This window comes from Sinocyclocheilus grahami, unplaced genomic scaffold (assembly GCF_001515645.1).
Source record: "Sinocyclocheilus grahami isolate Dianchi unplaced genomic scaffold, SAMN03320097.WGS_v1.1 scaffold606.1, whole genome shotgun sequence".
NCBI lineage: Eukaryota > Metazoa > Chordata > Actinopteri > Cypriniformes > Cyprinidae > Sinocyclocheilus > Sinocyclocheilus grahami.
In genome coordinates, this window is record NW_015505785.1 from 599,969 (window position 1) to 616,100 (window position 16,132).

Sequence of the window (16,132 nt, forward strand, 5' to 3'; positions counted from 1 at the left end):
ATTTTGTTTGCCATCAACTTGTAAATATTTGTCAAATAAGGAAAGTTGGGGGTGTGATGCAGTTTATTTTGTGAATATATCTTTGCCAATTTTTTTGTTTGTTTGTATTCCCTTTGATTTCCATTTCTTTCCAGTAAATGTAGAGGTTAATTAGAGGATTGTTTTTGTTTGTTATTTTGGCCGTGTCCGCTCCCTATCTCTCTGCTGTGAAGACTCATTTCATCCTGTCATGGCTAGCCCTAGAGGTCGTAACAGTTGAGTTTTGCCTCATTCAGTGTGTCTGGTGCTCTGCTGTGGGAACATAGCAAAGGTGTGTGCTACTGGCAGCCTTTTATGGGTACTTTGCCTTCTTGTGCCCCTGCTGGCCACATGCATGACATAAAAACAGAGGTCTGTCTTTATCCTGTCTCTCTGAGGTTTGTTGCCATTTGCTACTGTTGTTAACCTTAACTTGTGGCATATGTGTTAAAGGGTCCTATTATGCTTTTTTATACTTTTTTAAAATTTTCAACTTCCTTTAGTGTGTAATGTTTGTGCATGAAAAACCTGCAAAGATACAAAGCACATGGTCCACTCCAAACAGAGTTGTTTTCTATATCAGCGGTGTATTCGAGAAAACAGTAAACTTACCATCACATACACCCTGACCTCTCGGTTTATTCAAGGTACGCCGGTTCCAAAACCACACCTGGGTATAAGTTCATTGAACCCGGAGTATTCTCACAGTGAACACACAAGACATTCTCAACATAAATACAAGGAGTCACCATGGAAACGGATGCTAAGAAGTGTGCCATACTTCTTTTTTTTCTTCTTCTTTTGTTTAATGGAGAGTTACATTCTTAGGGCATATTGCCACCTAACTGGTGGTTATGAAATAAGTTTTAATCTCATCTCTTAATGTTTAATTTTTAAACAGTGTTCATAATTTTGAACAATAATTATATTGTTTGTTTGACAACTCATGCCTCGATTGCATTCCTGAGTTTTCTTCCAGGAATGTACACATCACAATATTCCTCATTTAAATAAATCCCTCCCAATACATATGCAAAAAAAAAAAGAGGGGGCGAGGCCTGGTTGAGGCATGTTAGTAGTGTGTTGTCGCCATGCCCAAGAGATCTAATATACTGATACACACATGCAGCTGTTTACGTTCGCACACATAACTGACAGTTTATGTGAACTTTGAGTGTTTTTGCTATAACCTTCTAAATTTCGAACATTTCATTTTTGAGTAAAATTTTAGAAAAAGTTGTATTTCAACAGCAATTTTTAGATTAATATAATGTTCGGGAGAAATATCAGTCTGGTTTCAGATAAGGTCATAATATGCAAACAGCACTATTAAAAGTAGTAAATGATCTGAGATTAAATACTGATAAAGGTAATGCATCAGTCTTAATACTCTTGGATCTAAGTGCAGCATTTGACAAGGTTGATCATTGTATTCTGTTAAACAGACTGGAAAAGCTTGTAGGTCTCTCTGGTGATGTTTTAAATTGGTTCAAAACATTTATTACAGAAAGGAACTTTTAAGTTAATATAGGTGATTGTATCTCAAAGACATATGAAATATCACATGGTGTTCCACAAGGATCAGTTCTTGGGGCAGAACATGAGCGGGAGAGGATAGAAGCTGGGCTGTGTTAATAAAACCTTTTTTATCTTTGGATGATGCTAAGAAACTAATTCATGCTTTTATCTTCTCTCATCTTGATTATTGTAATGTTATGTATACTGGCTTGCCTAAGGGTTCTATAATGAATTACAACTGATACAAAATAGAGCAGCCAGAGTACTAATGAAACAAAAAAGGAGAGAGCATATTACACCAATTTTAATGGAGTTGCATTGGTTACCAGTCCATCAAAGAATTGATTTTAAGGTTCTTTTATTGGTTTAAAAAACACTGCACAATCTGGCACAGTCTTCTAGCACATTATACAGTAAATCATAAACGATCTGGTGGTACTTCTTTTAGCTATTATGCTCCAAAAATGTGGAATTGTCTACCAACTGAAGTAAAAGAGGCTACCAGCATTCATATTTTTAAAAAGTGGTTCAAGACATATCTTTTTAAAGTTGCTTATCAGTATAACAATATGGTGTGAAGTTGTGTGTAAGTCAGTTTTTATGTTTGAATTTATCTTCTTTTATCGCTTTTTTATTTTTTTATTATTTTATATTGATATTGAGGTCAAACTATATGCTTTATTTTACATTTTGAACCTTTTATAGTTGTTTGAATTTGATTTTATGCTTGTGAAGCTTTGAGTTGCATTTTATGTATGAAAAGTGCTATACAAATAAATTATTATTATTATTATTAAACTCACAAGGCTTTTTAGACGTGTACAAAGAATAAACCTTCCATGATGCTGAAGAACTGCAAAGTTCTTCAGCATTATGTGTCTTGTGTCTCTTTAAATGCCCTGCTTCTTTAAAAGCAGGGCATTTAAAGAGACACAAGAAAACAGCATGTTTTTGCTTCCAGCCAAGAAGTGGCTTTTACAGCATGAAATAATAAATGATCTGTGTATTTTGAACTGATAGACACTCTGAGACCACCTTGTAATATTACACACACACACACACACAGAGGTTTGTTTTTATGGTTTATGGGGACTCTCCATAGGCATAATGGTGTTTATACTGTACAAACCGTATTTTCTATTGCCCTACACCAACCCTACCCCTAAACCTACCCCTCACAGGAAACTTTCTGCATTTTTAGATTTTCAGAAAAACTCGTTCTGAATTATTTATAAGCCTTTTGAATTACGGGGACACTGAAAATGTCCTCATAAATCACCTTCTCGTTGTAATACCTATGTCATACCTATGTCATTATACAAATTTGTGTCCTCATAAACCACATAAACACACACACACACACATAAACAATGATAATTTCCATAGATTGCCAAGCCCTAAAACACACAAAACAAGCACTCTATATTAATAAAAAAACGCAAATTTGACAGACCTTCATATTTAATGATATGTAATTACATGAAAGTATTTGCGGTGTGGTCTGAGTTTCGTTGCGTTCACTCAGTTTTGATCAACATGCGGTGTTTTGAGCGCTTCGAAACTTGCTCTGACGACATTTCCTGTCTAACCCGGAAGCGCTTCAAACTAAACAGAAGCCTCCAGTTAGCTTATCCTGATTTAGCATTATCGCTTTATTTTGTTAATCAAATAAAAGAATAAAATATCAAGTTATATTTGAATTTGGTCAGAGCCAGAGCGCAAAGATAACGTTACTCATTCTAAAGGTAAACATACATCGCTTGAATGATCGGTTTTAATGTAAATATGTTGTGGTTGTATCACGGTTGACAAAGTAATTGGCGCTGTTAGAGCAGATAAAGCAATTAAATTATAATAATGTACATCTAATATAGAATTACACGATATATTGGAATGTAGTAACTTACTGCAGTAGTTTTAAGGCTGTAGCGCCTGCACTGCACATGTAACGTTATTAGTAGTGTTTGTTTGTTATTGCTTCGATCTGTTCATGCTCTCCTCTGTCTGCTTCCAGTATTCATGATTCATCGGCTTTCTGAGTGTTGAACAGCTGATCAGGAGATCATGGAGAAAGGTAAGACAGCATGAACAGCAGCGATTTAACATAACAACATTAGTTTTTATTTCAAAAAGAGTTTTGGTTGTAGTGTTCACACAAAAGGGGATATTTTCTGTGACCTACGCTATGGGTGAATGGACAGGGTGTTTAGAATAAATAATAGTTATGGTGTGTTCTGATGGATGACATGATGCGTTGCAGATGTGAAGGCCGTGGCTGCAGAAGCGTCGGTCGGGCCTATGGCTTCACAGAGCCGATCAGAGGACGAGGAGTCCACTGCTGTGAAGAGGACAGCCGCTCAGGCCTTCAGTGGAGCCGGGATGATTCCCAAGCGCAGAAGCTCCTCCAGGTGAAGAGTAGTCCTCGGTTACCATAGCAGTCATCTGGTTCACTGTGGTACTTTACATTTGTCTAAAAAGTGTCAAATCGTTATATTTTAGATCAATAAAGAGAAAGAAGTTTGATGATGAACTGGTTGAGAGTAGCCTTGCGAAATCTACCAGTCGGGTCAAAGGTCAGCCAGTCATTGAACCAATCAGATGCCCCGGCAGTGACCTCGCATCCAGTGACAAGAAGAAGGTAATGAAGGTTATTGGATTTTATTTCACAAATCTTTGGAATATTTGATTGTGGTGAATCTTACCTATTATTTTCTGGTCCAGCAGAAATATCAAAATAATAAGAACCATTATTAATAATTGAGGACCAATAATAATAATAAAATGAGCTCCAAATCAGCATATTAGAATGATTTCTGACAGACTGTGTGAAAATTCACCTTTGCCATTACAAGAATAGACTATTTTAAAATATATTCAAATAGAAAGCAGTTCTAAGTTGAAATTATATTTCAAAATATTACTGCATTTTTTTACCAAATAAATGAAGCCTTGATGAGCATTAGAGATTTCTTTCAAAAATATTGGGGGAATAAAAACAAATTTTAAGCAACAAGAATGTCGTGGAAAAGTTCATTTATTTCAGTAATTCAACTCAAATTGTGAAACTCGTGTATTAAATAAATTCAATGCACACAGACTGAAGTAGTTTAAGTCTTTGGTTCTTTTAATTGTGATGATTTGGGCTCACATTTAACAAGAACCCACCAATTCACTATCTCAACAAATTAGAATACTTCATAAGACCAATAAAAAAACATTTTTAGTGAATTGTTGGCCTTCTGGAAAGTATGTTCATTTACTGTACATGTACTCAATACTTGGTAGGGGCTCCTTTTGCATGAATTACTGCATCAGTGCGGCGTGGCATGGAGACAATCAGCCTGTGGCATTTTCTTTATTTACGTACATTTACGTACGTATCATTACATGTTTACATATCAGGATGGTGTTTTTCTGTTCATAGGGAATCATGTAGTGTCTGTCACATTTTTGCAGCGTTTTCATTGAATTAGCTTTTTAATATATGTATTATTTTATATGTAGTAAACATGCATAGTGCTAGTAGATTTATTTTACTGATATGTAACATCTGTATTTGATCTGCCACTCCATATTTTCTCTCTGAACCATAGGGTTTAAAGTCTGCCAGCTCTTTTACGCCTCCTCTTACCATGGTGATCGCTCCTTCATCAATGACCAAACGAATGAAGAAGAACAAGCAGCCGTTACAGATCACCAAAGACCTGGGCCGCTGGAAACCCACTGATGACCTGCTGCTCATCAATGCTGTGTTACAGGTCAGCTGTCCGATTTGGCTGAATTGTTTAGAGATGAATTGAACTGGAGTACATATACTTTCTGTTCAGACCACAGATCTCACGTCAGTTCATCTGGGGGTGAAATTCAGCTGTCGCTTCACACTGCGAGAGATTCAGGAACGCTGGTACGCTCTGCTGTATGACCCAGTCATATCAAAGTGAGTTTCTGACCAAATCATCCTTCCAATTTAGTTATTGTTCCTGTTTTAATCTGTTAGGAAAGTGAAAGGGAAAAAAAAAACTGTCTTCAACATTTCAAGAATGTATGCCATGTTCATTGCATAATAGTATCAGTAAAGTTATACCTCTTACCCTACATACCAGGTTCTCTAAGCTATTCATTCATTCATTCATTCAGCTCATGGCGATAGATCACCAGGGACAATTTTTCAGCTGATATTTGGCTTTTTTATTTTTATTTTTTATTATTGTATCCACCTATGCGTTTGTTTGGTCAGTTAGTGTTGGAAGCGAGACTATTCTTTTGACAGTGCTGAGAAGCCCCAAGGCACATCTGCATTTCAAGCTCCCATTCCCTATCTACTTCTTAATTAGTTACCTCTCTTTAACCATTCTGTCGAATTATAAAGATAAGCACTTTAATAATTGATCATGTTCCATTTTCAGTTATGCGCATACAGTCTGCCAATATGCAATTATGTCTTTTAAACAAGTCTTAGAATATCTAATAAAAGTTTGATTCCATGTAGGGCTGTCAAAATAGCTGAAAAACTAAATTTGAATTTTGTACTTAAATATGATCAATATTCAAATTATATTTGAATTTAAAATGCATAATTTCAGTTAGGGGGGAAAAAAGCTTTTGGCTTCTCTCCTGAGGCCACAAGAGAGCGCATCTAACAAAATATTATGCACGTTTCTTCAAAGCAAAATAAAATAACACAACTATCTTTGAAAAAAGTGCATATTGTTTAAAATAATGTTTATAAACCTTATATAATTAAAGTTGCTTAAACAATTAGAAACAAAACCGCATCATGCATGTATGTATAGTTTAATACAATGACCCTGTTCCTGGAGGCACCCCAACACTGCACATTTTGCATGTCTCCTTTCTCTGACGCATCAATTTCAGGTCTTGGAGTCTCTACTAATGAGCTGATGACCTGAATCAGGTGTTTGATTAAGGAGACATGCAAAACGTGCAATGTTGGGGTGCCTCCAGGACCAGGGTTGGGAACCACTGGTTTAATACAAAGGACCGAAAACCAATCACAAAGAGTACTTTCTTCATGTAAAAACATGAGATACAGTGGGATGGAGAAAAACCGCCATAACGTTTTGAGGCATGTTTTTAAAAAATTAAACTTACATTAATTTTCCATGGCTTTCTAAACATGCCGCTCTCTTGTGTGAGACGTGAGTGCAACGGTGATAGACGTCCCTCTAGAAAATGTGATAAATATGCGTTCTGTGTGAACGGCTTGGTTTCAGTTTTGACGTAAACAACATCATCTCCGCATTGATGTTCTTTTTTCCCACAATATTTTGAATGAACAACGTAGCAGCGCCGCATCTAGTGGTTTCAACTGGATAGACTAACAAAAACATTAAAATGTAATCCACTGATATGGCTGCCTGATGCACACCTACAATTCGAATGCAACGGTTTTACATTCAAATGTGGATTTTTATTTGAAATTCGATAAATATTTGAAATTCTTTTTTTTTTTTGACAGCCCTAATTCCATGAACCTCAAACTCTTAGCTACAGTTTTTTCCTTATTCATATGTTTTCTGGGAGAAAAAAAAGTATTATAATAAGATTACAACAGAACCCAGGAGAAGTTGATATCTGAAATATAAGTCTGTGTGTGTGTGTTTTAACAGCTTTCTGCTTTTAAAGCGATTAATATTTAAGTGAAAACAGTCCTTTTTACTATTACCTTAACATAGGATCTGAATGTATGTTTTTCTGAGGGTTTTGTCTGTTCCTCAGGTTGGCGTGGCAGGCCATGAGACAGCTGCATCCAGAGGCCATCGCTGCTATTCAGAGTAAAGCTCTCTTTAGTCAGACAGAGGAAGCCCTGCTCGCTAAGATCACCTCAGTGAGACATCAGCATTTTGATGACATGTTACAATGAATGCTTTCTAGGTTTTATTGTTGCTGTTGTTGTTTTAAATGTAATCTCTTTAAATGTAATCGCTGTACTGTTCATCTTTGCTTCATGTTTGTGAGTAGAGCAGTCAGCCTAAGCTGGAGGTTTTTCAAGATTTGCTGAACAAGCACCCAAATGTCTTTTACCCATCACGCACTGCTAAGAATCTGATGGTCCACTGGCAGCTGCTCAAGCAGTACTATCTGCTGGAGGATCAGAGCGGTGAGATACGTCATACGTCTCTACAGTCCGGTGCTCCTGCATGTGTTGATCGCCGTCATTTTCATCTGATGTGTTTCTAGTTCAACCTCTGCCTAAAGGAGAGCAAGTGCTGAACTTCTCTGATGCGGAGCAGGTTGTTGATGATGCCAAACTCAAGTAAGGAAACCGTTTTTCATCTTACCCAACACTATGAGTAAATTGACAAATAATACTGCACAATAACACTTAGTCCTGCAGTGTGACTAAAAAACAACAACCGAGAAATATCACACACACACACACACTCACCCTTCCTTCTCGAACACACACCAGAAAAAATCCAAATTATACACCTAATACAAAACCACTCATGATCCTAGGCACGTAAAACACACCTAAAAACATTGAAAATGAGGTGAATGTAAGTGAAAACTGAAGGGTAAATTCTGTTAAGTTTATCTTTTGTACTAAAATGTAACCTATGTATCACTTCAAACGACAAGTGAACTTTTAAAAGTGAATTCAAGTTAAATATTTTTAGTCATGCTGCAGCACACTGTTCGAAATGCCACTCATTATGTGTACATGCAGACTAAAAAACTGTTTATTGTGAGAAAGCTTGTTTTCATGCATACATGCGTATTAGCGGTGTATTCTTAACTTGTGTACTTGTGGCATCGTCAGTAAGCAGTACACAATTTTAGTGCACTCCGCTTTGCTTTGGGTGGTTATTTGCCTCCACATTGTGCATTAAAGGGGTCATAGGATGCTACATGCACTTTTACAAGTAGTTTGAACTGAAATGTGTGTTGACAGTGTGTGTACACAACCACCCTATAAGGATAAAAATCCACCCAGTGTTTTTTTTTTTTAATCTACTAAAATGTTTACCCCTTTCTCAAATTGAGCCGATCTCAGATGCCTGTCTGTGTGACGTCACACAGACAGGCCCCTCCCACGATAGTTTGATTGACAGTAGCGTTTCAGCACAGACTGGACTGGTGTCTTACCTTAGCTCCGCCCTGAGTGAGCTGTCATCAGTCCACCATTGTTTCACCTCTGGAGCAGATGTAGACAAGAATGACTCCTAAGCGATTGAGGTGTTCTGTTGTTGGATGTAATAATGAACATAGCAGTCGTCATTTACTCCCGACATCTGAACCGCTGAAGACGCAGTGGATTACATTTGTTTCTGAAGGTAATGCACCTCCCGATCTACATAAATGCGTTTATGTTCGCGCGAATCATTCATGATCCAGCCTCATCTACAGAAGAAGTGAGTATAAGGTTCTTTTATGAATCTTTGCAAATCGGCTTTCCTAATAATGTGCTAATTAGCAAGTTTCACGATGAATGAGGCTAAAGTAAACAGTCCCTCAGAGAGCGGCTCGGAAGAGAAGGGCGGGGTCAGCAGAGCTCATTAACATTTAAAGGAAAATGCTACAAAACGGCTTGCTCTGAAAAGAGATGTTTTTGACAGGGTAAAAAAGGTGTTTTTTACACTACCATTAAGAAATTTTAACCAAACTATGTTACAGACTTTTCATTAAGACCCTAAAGAATCATATCAACTTGTGGAAAATGGGCATCGGATGACCCCTTTAAAATCTTGTAATGCACACCTAGCACACACACACACACACACATATATATATATATATATAGAGAGAGAGAGAGAGAGATCGATATATACACACATATACAGTGGGTACGGAAAGTATTCAGACCCCCTTAAATTTTTCACTCTTTGTTGTATTGCAGCCATTTGCTAAAATCATTTAAGTTAATTTTTTTTTATATATATATATATATTACATAATAATTAATTAATAAATAATAATAATTTAAATTAATGTCTAAATATAATTTTTTTTAAAAATTTGTGATTTTTTTTTTGTGCTTTTTGGATTATTGCAGAAAGTAAGCTCTGTGACCAACAAAAACAAGCTACATTCGAACTACCGTACACCATGGTCATATGACTTCAACATCACCACTGTTTTATCTGAAAGCTTGATTTAGAATAAAGCACTATTATGAACACAACAAGGCTGTAAATTGGACCAGTGATCAATGAGTTTTCCTTCTCGCCCAGATGACATTTAAAGTCCCCGATAACTTCTGTAGGCTCAGTTGGCAACTTGTCAGCAACCACATTTTTCAAGACAAATAAAAGGTTAAAAAAAATTAGTGTGGGGTATTACGGATGTATTTCATGTTGTAATATAAAACGTGAAAATATAGTGAGCTTGTGTTAACCACAGGCCTTATTTTGGGCATTTGAACAAAAACTCATTAAAAAAAACGATGGAATCAGAAGTGCTAAAATATTGTTTTCAGGTTCCGGCCTACAAGAATACGTCATCCCTGCAGCACTCTATTTTCGTTCTTAATGTGTTGACTCATTGCAGCCTTTTGTGGAAAATAATTATGAATGACTCGGATGACTTTCTGGTTCTGATCATTTATCATTTTCATCAGGGACAGCAGGGATGAAGTTTTAGAGCACGGTGAGTTATTTCATACAGCCTCTGGTTGTTTTGTTTTTGTTGTGCTTAGATATAATAATTTCAGTACTCTTTCCTGTGTCTATGAAATGTTACTGTATTTCTTGTAGAGCTGATGATTGCAGATAGACATCAGAAGCGTGAGATCAGACAGCTGGAGCAGGAGCTTCCTCGCTGGCAGGTGTTAGTGGACAGTATCACAGGTCAAATTTATTTCTCTTCATCTTTTTGTATAGTTATCAGAAGAGTGTGATTGCTGAATGTGATTATGTGATATGATTATTACAGGCATGAATTCACCAGACTTTGATAATCAGACGCTGGCAGCTTTACGTGGACGAATGGTCCGATATCTGATGAGATCTAGAGAGGTCAGTGACCATTTAATGTCATGCATGCACAGGAATATCACTCACTTTGGTATCTGTGAAATAAACACATTATGTACTTGAAGGTTATTGGAATAACTTTGTGTATATGAATGACAGCCTCTCAGCCATTGTGGTGAGAAAGTGAACAAAATATTGGTTGCACTTCATAATAATAGTAACAGAAGGCAACTGCATGGACTAAACATGGGTTAAGGTTCTGGTTTAGTATATAGTTATTACTAGGGGTGCAACCGTTCTCTGTAAAAGACCGAACCATACTGTTCGCTAGGGTTGTGACGGTGAGGAAATTTTCCCACGAGTTAATCGACTGTGACAACACCGGTAATACCGGTATCACCGCGGGGGCGTTCCCTCGTTTCCTCGCTTTCCTTAGCTTTTAAATACCTTGTAAAAGCTGCTGCCGGGTGTGCATTTTACTTTCACTTTCAAATATCGGCAATTCGGCGTAAAGCAATTGTTTGTTTTTAGTTTGTTTGAATTTTCCCTCTTTTCCTCGCTTTCCTTCGCTTTTAAATAGCTTAAAAGCGCCATGCGCATTTTACTTTCACTTATGAATTAGCGGCAATTTGGCATCAATTACTTGAATGCAACAACAAAATATGTCGTCAAACTCACTTTAGCCTATATATAAAACAGAACTTTTATTAACAAAACAAATAAAAATACACCATGCTATAGGGCAGGCTTTGCCTAATATAAAATAACAAATAACTTACATAGTTTAAATAGCCTATTTCCAGTTTTGTATACCTAAGTAAACATGTATAATATATAACCAAATAAATAATAAACGTAGAACATTTATTAGCAAAACGAGTAAGAAAGTTTGGAGGCACGGCATATAAAATAAATAAATGACACAAAGTTTAAATAAAGAAAAAATCAGCAAACAATGTGGAACCAATTAAATAAGAAACGAATGTTTAAAAAAAACGTCCAAAACACCTTCTATAAACGGCAAAAGTCAACATGCTTTTCAAAATCCAAAATATTGCCAAACAGGCGCTTTTGCATTTCGTTTTGAAACTAAATCATCCGCGATCGTCTTGTCTGTCTCACCTCACTCTTCTTGTCAGTCATCTCGACTCACTGGAGAAATGAAATCTGATCTGTGATGCGACTGTCCTTCGGCACGCTGCATTGAGCAGCCGCGTTCAGTTTTTAATTGTAGTGTCTGTTCTTTTACTGAACTAAATGATTTTTATTACTATAAAAAAATCAAAACGACGGTGGGGGTCGGTGCCGCGGTGGGCAAGTGACGTAACCGGTGTTGCGGCTTAACACCGGTATCACCGTCTATCGCGGCAAGCCTACTGTTCCCCACCCTCGGTTCGATACGCATTTGTACCACGATTAATCTCAGTTCTAACAAAGGATATGGATGATATGTTTTGTCGAAAAAACTAAGCTTCAAATACACGTTTGGAGGAACAACTTTGGCTATTGCACAGCACAGGCTTTTCACAGTTACTTGCTTTGATATTTAGGTATATTTAGGTATGCAATTTGAGGTACATATGTTTCTAAAGGAATAGTTCACCCACAGATGACCGATAACAAACTCTTTTGAACTGTTTCAGATCACACTGGGACGTGCTACTAAAGACAAGCAGATAGATGTAGATCTGTCTTTGGAGGGACCTGCATGGAAGATCTCCAGAAAGCAAGGTTGGGAGGTTGAACAGCTGTGTGATCAGTGACATAGTGACTTATCTTCAGCTTCCATTAAACAGTGCACTTTCTTCAAGGGTCCAAGTGCCACTGGCTATCGATTACAGCATCCCATTTAGGTTTACGGCGGTTGTGTCACAGATTTCTATTTACAATGAGTTTTTTGCAGCAGCAGCAGCAGCATTGAGCCTTGTAACTGGTGAGACATGTCCATTAAGCATGTGAATCAGAAATGCTTAAACAAGTTCAGAGTCCATTCAAATGAAGCATGGCTCTTCAGCAGTACTTCCTGTTTGCAATTTTGAAGTCTGCTTATTGGATAGGGTAGATGGTGTATTAAGTGACCCAGCATTCATGTATGGAAAGATTACGGACCTTCTGGCTAAATCAAATGGTGCAAGCACTTCAAGTACAGTGGGGAAAAAAAGTATTTAGTCAGCCACCAATTGTGCAATACAATATGTATTTGTTTTTATGTTATGCACAGCTCGAATATATTTTGTCCGCTATAAATATTTAATCAGCTCTTTGTGTGTAATCTCTGTATTTTTTTTTTATCTGTCATGACTGAGAAATCATGGAAATTAATTTGTCAAAGGGGTAGGAATACTGGTATTTATTTATTGCCCCTGATTCATTTTTGTATACAGTTCCAGTATATTTATTGTATTAACTCCTAAATATCAGAGAATGTTCATATCACACTTTCCTCTATGTACAGACAGTGTATCAGCTGGTATTATGATCAATCACCAAAAAAAGGGATTCACTTAAATTTTTTATGGTGGAGGCCAGTAGTATAATTTTTTCAACTGAGTCACATTAAGATTTCTCAACGGCAAAATGTTTGCAAAAATAATGACAAGTCAGGGTCATGTGTTCTGCCCTGTAAAAATGGCTTTCTAGCTCTTGGTTTCGGTTAGACCACAGATGTCAAGTTTGTGGCCTGTGGGCCCAAACCGACCCGCCACCTCATTTCGTGTTGCCTGTGCGTTAATTTCTGAAATCTATAAATGAAACGTCTCCGTTAATGCTTTCCTTGTGAATATGAACCCGTTTGATGCATATGATCACACCGGTGTGTTTAGAATGTTCAGTTCATGATGTGATCTAATGCTAAGATGGAACTCACCAGTCAGTCCACAAGCTGTCATTATGGCAGACTGGCTTCAATAGAAGATGTTTTTAGACATTTACATTTACATTTACATTTAGTCATTTAGCAGACGCTTTTATCCAAAGCGACTTACAATTGGGGGATACATAAAGCGATTCTTCTTAAGAGAGGCAAACAGACACAAGAAGTGGTTGTAATACCAAGTTCTTAGACATTGTTCAAATAAGTACAAGCTAGAAAGAGAAGGAATAAATAAAGAGTTTTTTTATTTTTTTTATTTTTTATTTTTTTTAGACTAACGGGAAAGTTTTGAGTTCTGAAACTTGCAGGATGTTTTTATAGTACAATGACCTCTTAAATGTCAAAAGATCAAGGGAATTTTGATTTCTCAGTTCATGACCCCTTTAAAATAACACAGCTGGTATTGTTTCATTTTTATAAAATGTAAGCTGTTTTGTGGACCAGCAGTGTGTCATTACATACTGTTTTTACAATAATCAATAAAATGTACTGTTACATAAAATGTCAAGATGTTGTACCGTACCATTTATCCTAATAATGTTATTGCATATAACATGCTCAACAGTTGTATACAGAGTTAAGGAATGAAAAGCTGGTCAATAAAGCACATCTGTGTTTGTTTTGTCCAGATTGCAGGTCTTCGCTTTGTGTTCCTGATCAACCAGGAGTTGATTTCTCTCATTAAAGCCGAAGCTGCCAAGATGAACCAGGCATGATGTTGACTCACCTGTTCACGAGCTGTCAAACACCATTCAGTCTGACACTGATGCAGCAAGACGGGAGCTGTACTGTCCTATCTTTATCTCTGAGCAGAGTCATACACAGAAGACGTTTCAGCACGAGATTATAGAGGCGCTCATAGCAACAGCTGAGCCGGGATCTGGAGCTCAGATTTAAGGAAAATCATTTGGAAATGAATTGGACATTTTACATGCCTTTTATTTAAGGCACATTTGGACAGAAAGAACTGACTGTTTGAGAGGTGTGTGTGTGTGTGTGTGTGTGTGTGTGTGTGTGTGTGTGTGTGTGTGTGTAGATTTGCTTTCTTTTTTTTTTCTTTTTTTGTGTAAGAGAAACTGTTTAGTTGAAATTCAATGCACACAGACTGAAGTAGTTTAAGTCTTTGGTTCTTTTAATTGTGATGATTTTGGCTCACATTTAACAAAAACCCACCAATATCTCACTATCTCAACAAATTAGAATACTTCATAAGACCAATAAAAAAAACATTTTTAGTGAATTGTTGGCCTTCTGGAAAGTATGTTTATTTACTGTGCATGTACTCAACACTTGGTAGGGGCTCCTTTTGCTTTAATTACTGCCTCAATTCGGCATGGCATGGAGGTGATCCGTTTGTGACACTGCTGAGGTGGTATGGAAACCTAGATTTCTTTGACAGTGGCCTTCAGCTCATCTGCATTTTTTGGTCTCTTGTTTTTCATTTTCCTCTTGACAATACCCCATAGATTTGTAGAGTAATTTACAACAGCTTCGAATGCAGCTCAACCAATCAGAATCAAGGACCGGAACTATCATTTACGTTTTATAAAATTCAGTAAAACAGTAAAATTATGAAATATTCTTACAATTTAAAGACTGGAGTAATGACTAATGAAAATTCAGCTTAGCATCACAGGATTAAATTACATTTGAAAATATATTCGAATAGAAAACAACATTTTTGTTTTTTACTGTAATTTATTTATCAAATATTTGCGGACTTGGTGAGAAAAACAGAAAAACTTACATAATTTTTTTTTTTTTTAAATCCTTACTTTTGACCTGCAGTATATGTTTTTTTCTCCCTCTCACTGCACACAAAGTCAATTTCACAATGGTATTACAAGATAAGGTATTACAAGGCATAACCAGTGAACTAGAAGAGAAAATCGTGGTGCTTGATCATTCCAAGATGGAATGTTCCAGAAAATGTCAAATGTGTGATACTAAAATGAGCTAAATTGTAATTTTCTGAAGGAAATAGCCATGTTTGCTGCAAATTAGTCTGTTTGTTAGTTTTAGGTCATATGATTTACAAAAGCAGAAGTCAGTCCAACAAAGGACACCCAACTGACATCAGCAGTTGAAGCCGACTGACCACTTTGACATCAACAGTCAGATAAGACTTGATTGATTCAAATATTGGGAGAAAGGTTACTGAATGTATGTGTATTATATAAATATAATCTGAAAATCTGGGCCCGTATTCACAAAACATTTGATCTTACCACTAAGAGTTCTCCTAAATAGCAGTAAAAGTTTTTAGCTAAGAGTTTTCTCTTAAAACCTATTCACAAAACTGCTGAGACAAACTTTTACTAAGGAATAGACAGAAGTCTTAAGCTAAGAGTAAGGGGGCGGGGTTGAGCTCGTTGGATGATGTCAGCATACTTACTAACTATGCACACAGTCATTGGCTGATAGTCTCTGTTAGAGATTTTTTCATAGAAATATTGTAGAGCTCAATATTATGTTGCCATATTCAAACAAACGTTTTAAAATAAAAATGTCAATTGCCACATTCAAATAAAGATTTTAAAATGCAGGCTAAGTGTCACCAATTAAACAAGTAGGCTATATATTCAGCTAATTGTCAGCCTCTTATATGTATGCTTCTCATAAACAATTAGTTAATATGCATTAGGGATGCCCTCGACTTTTTCTGGTCGACTAGTAGTCGTTCATTTGAAGCATTAGTCGACTATTAGTCGTACTTTTATTAATAAACCATATAAATCATAATAATGAGCCTTTAATTGCCTACATAGCCTAAACGCTCAAGCGCACG

The 16,132-nt window shown here is 36.6% G+C and overlaps 1 protein-coding gene across 1 annotated transcript; it reads left to right on the forward strand.

The window, feature by feature from the left end:
* The first annotated feature begins 3,133 nt into the window (after positions 1 to 3,133).
* Positions 3,134 to 12,409, forward strand: LOC107557530 (microspherule protein 1). Its single transcript, XM_016240971.1, has 14 exons — positions 3,134 to 3,281; positions 3,551 to 3,610; positions 3,797 to 3,944; positions 4,036 to 4,174; positions 5,130 to 5,294; positions 5,364 to 5,473; positions 7,276 to 7,384; positions 7,519 to 7,657; positions 7,738 to 7,813; positions 10,118 to 10,146; positions 10,254 to 10,346; positions 10,432 to 10,514; positions 12,116 to 12,222; positions 12,376 to 12,409. Exons 2-14 carry the CDS (start codon positions 3,601 to 3,603, stop codon positions 12,407 to 12,409), a joined length of 1,242 nt encoding a protein of 413 aa, XP_016096457.1. The 5' UTR covers positions 3,134 to 3,281; positions 3,551 to 3,600.
* The last annotated feature ends 3,723 nt before the right edge of the window (positions 12,410 to 16,132 follow it).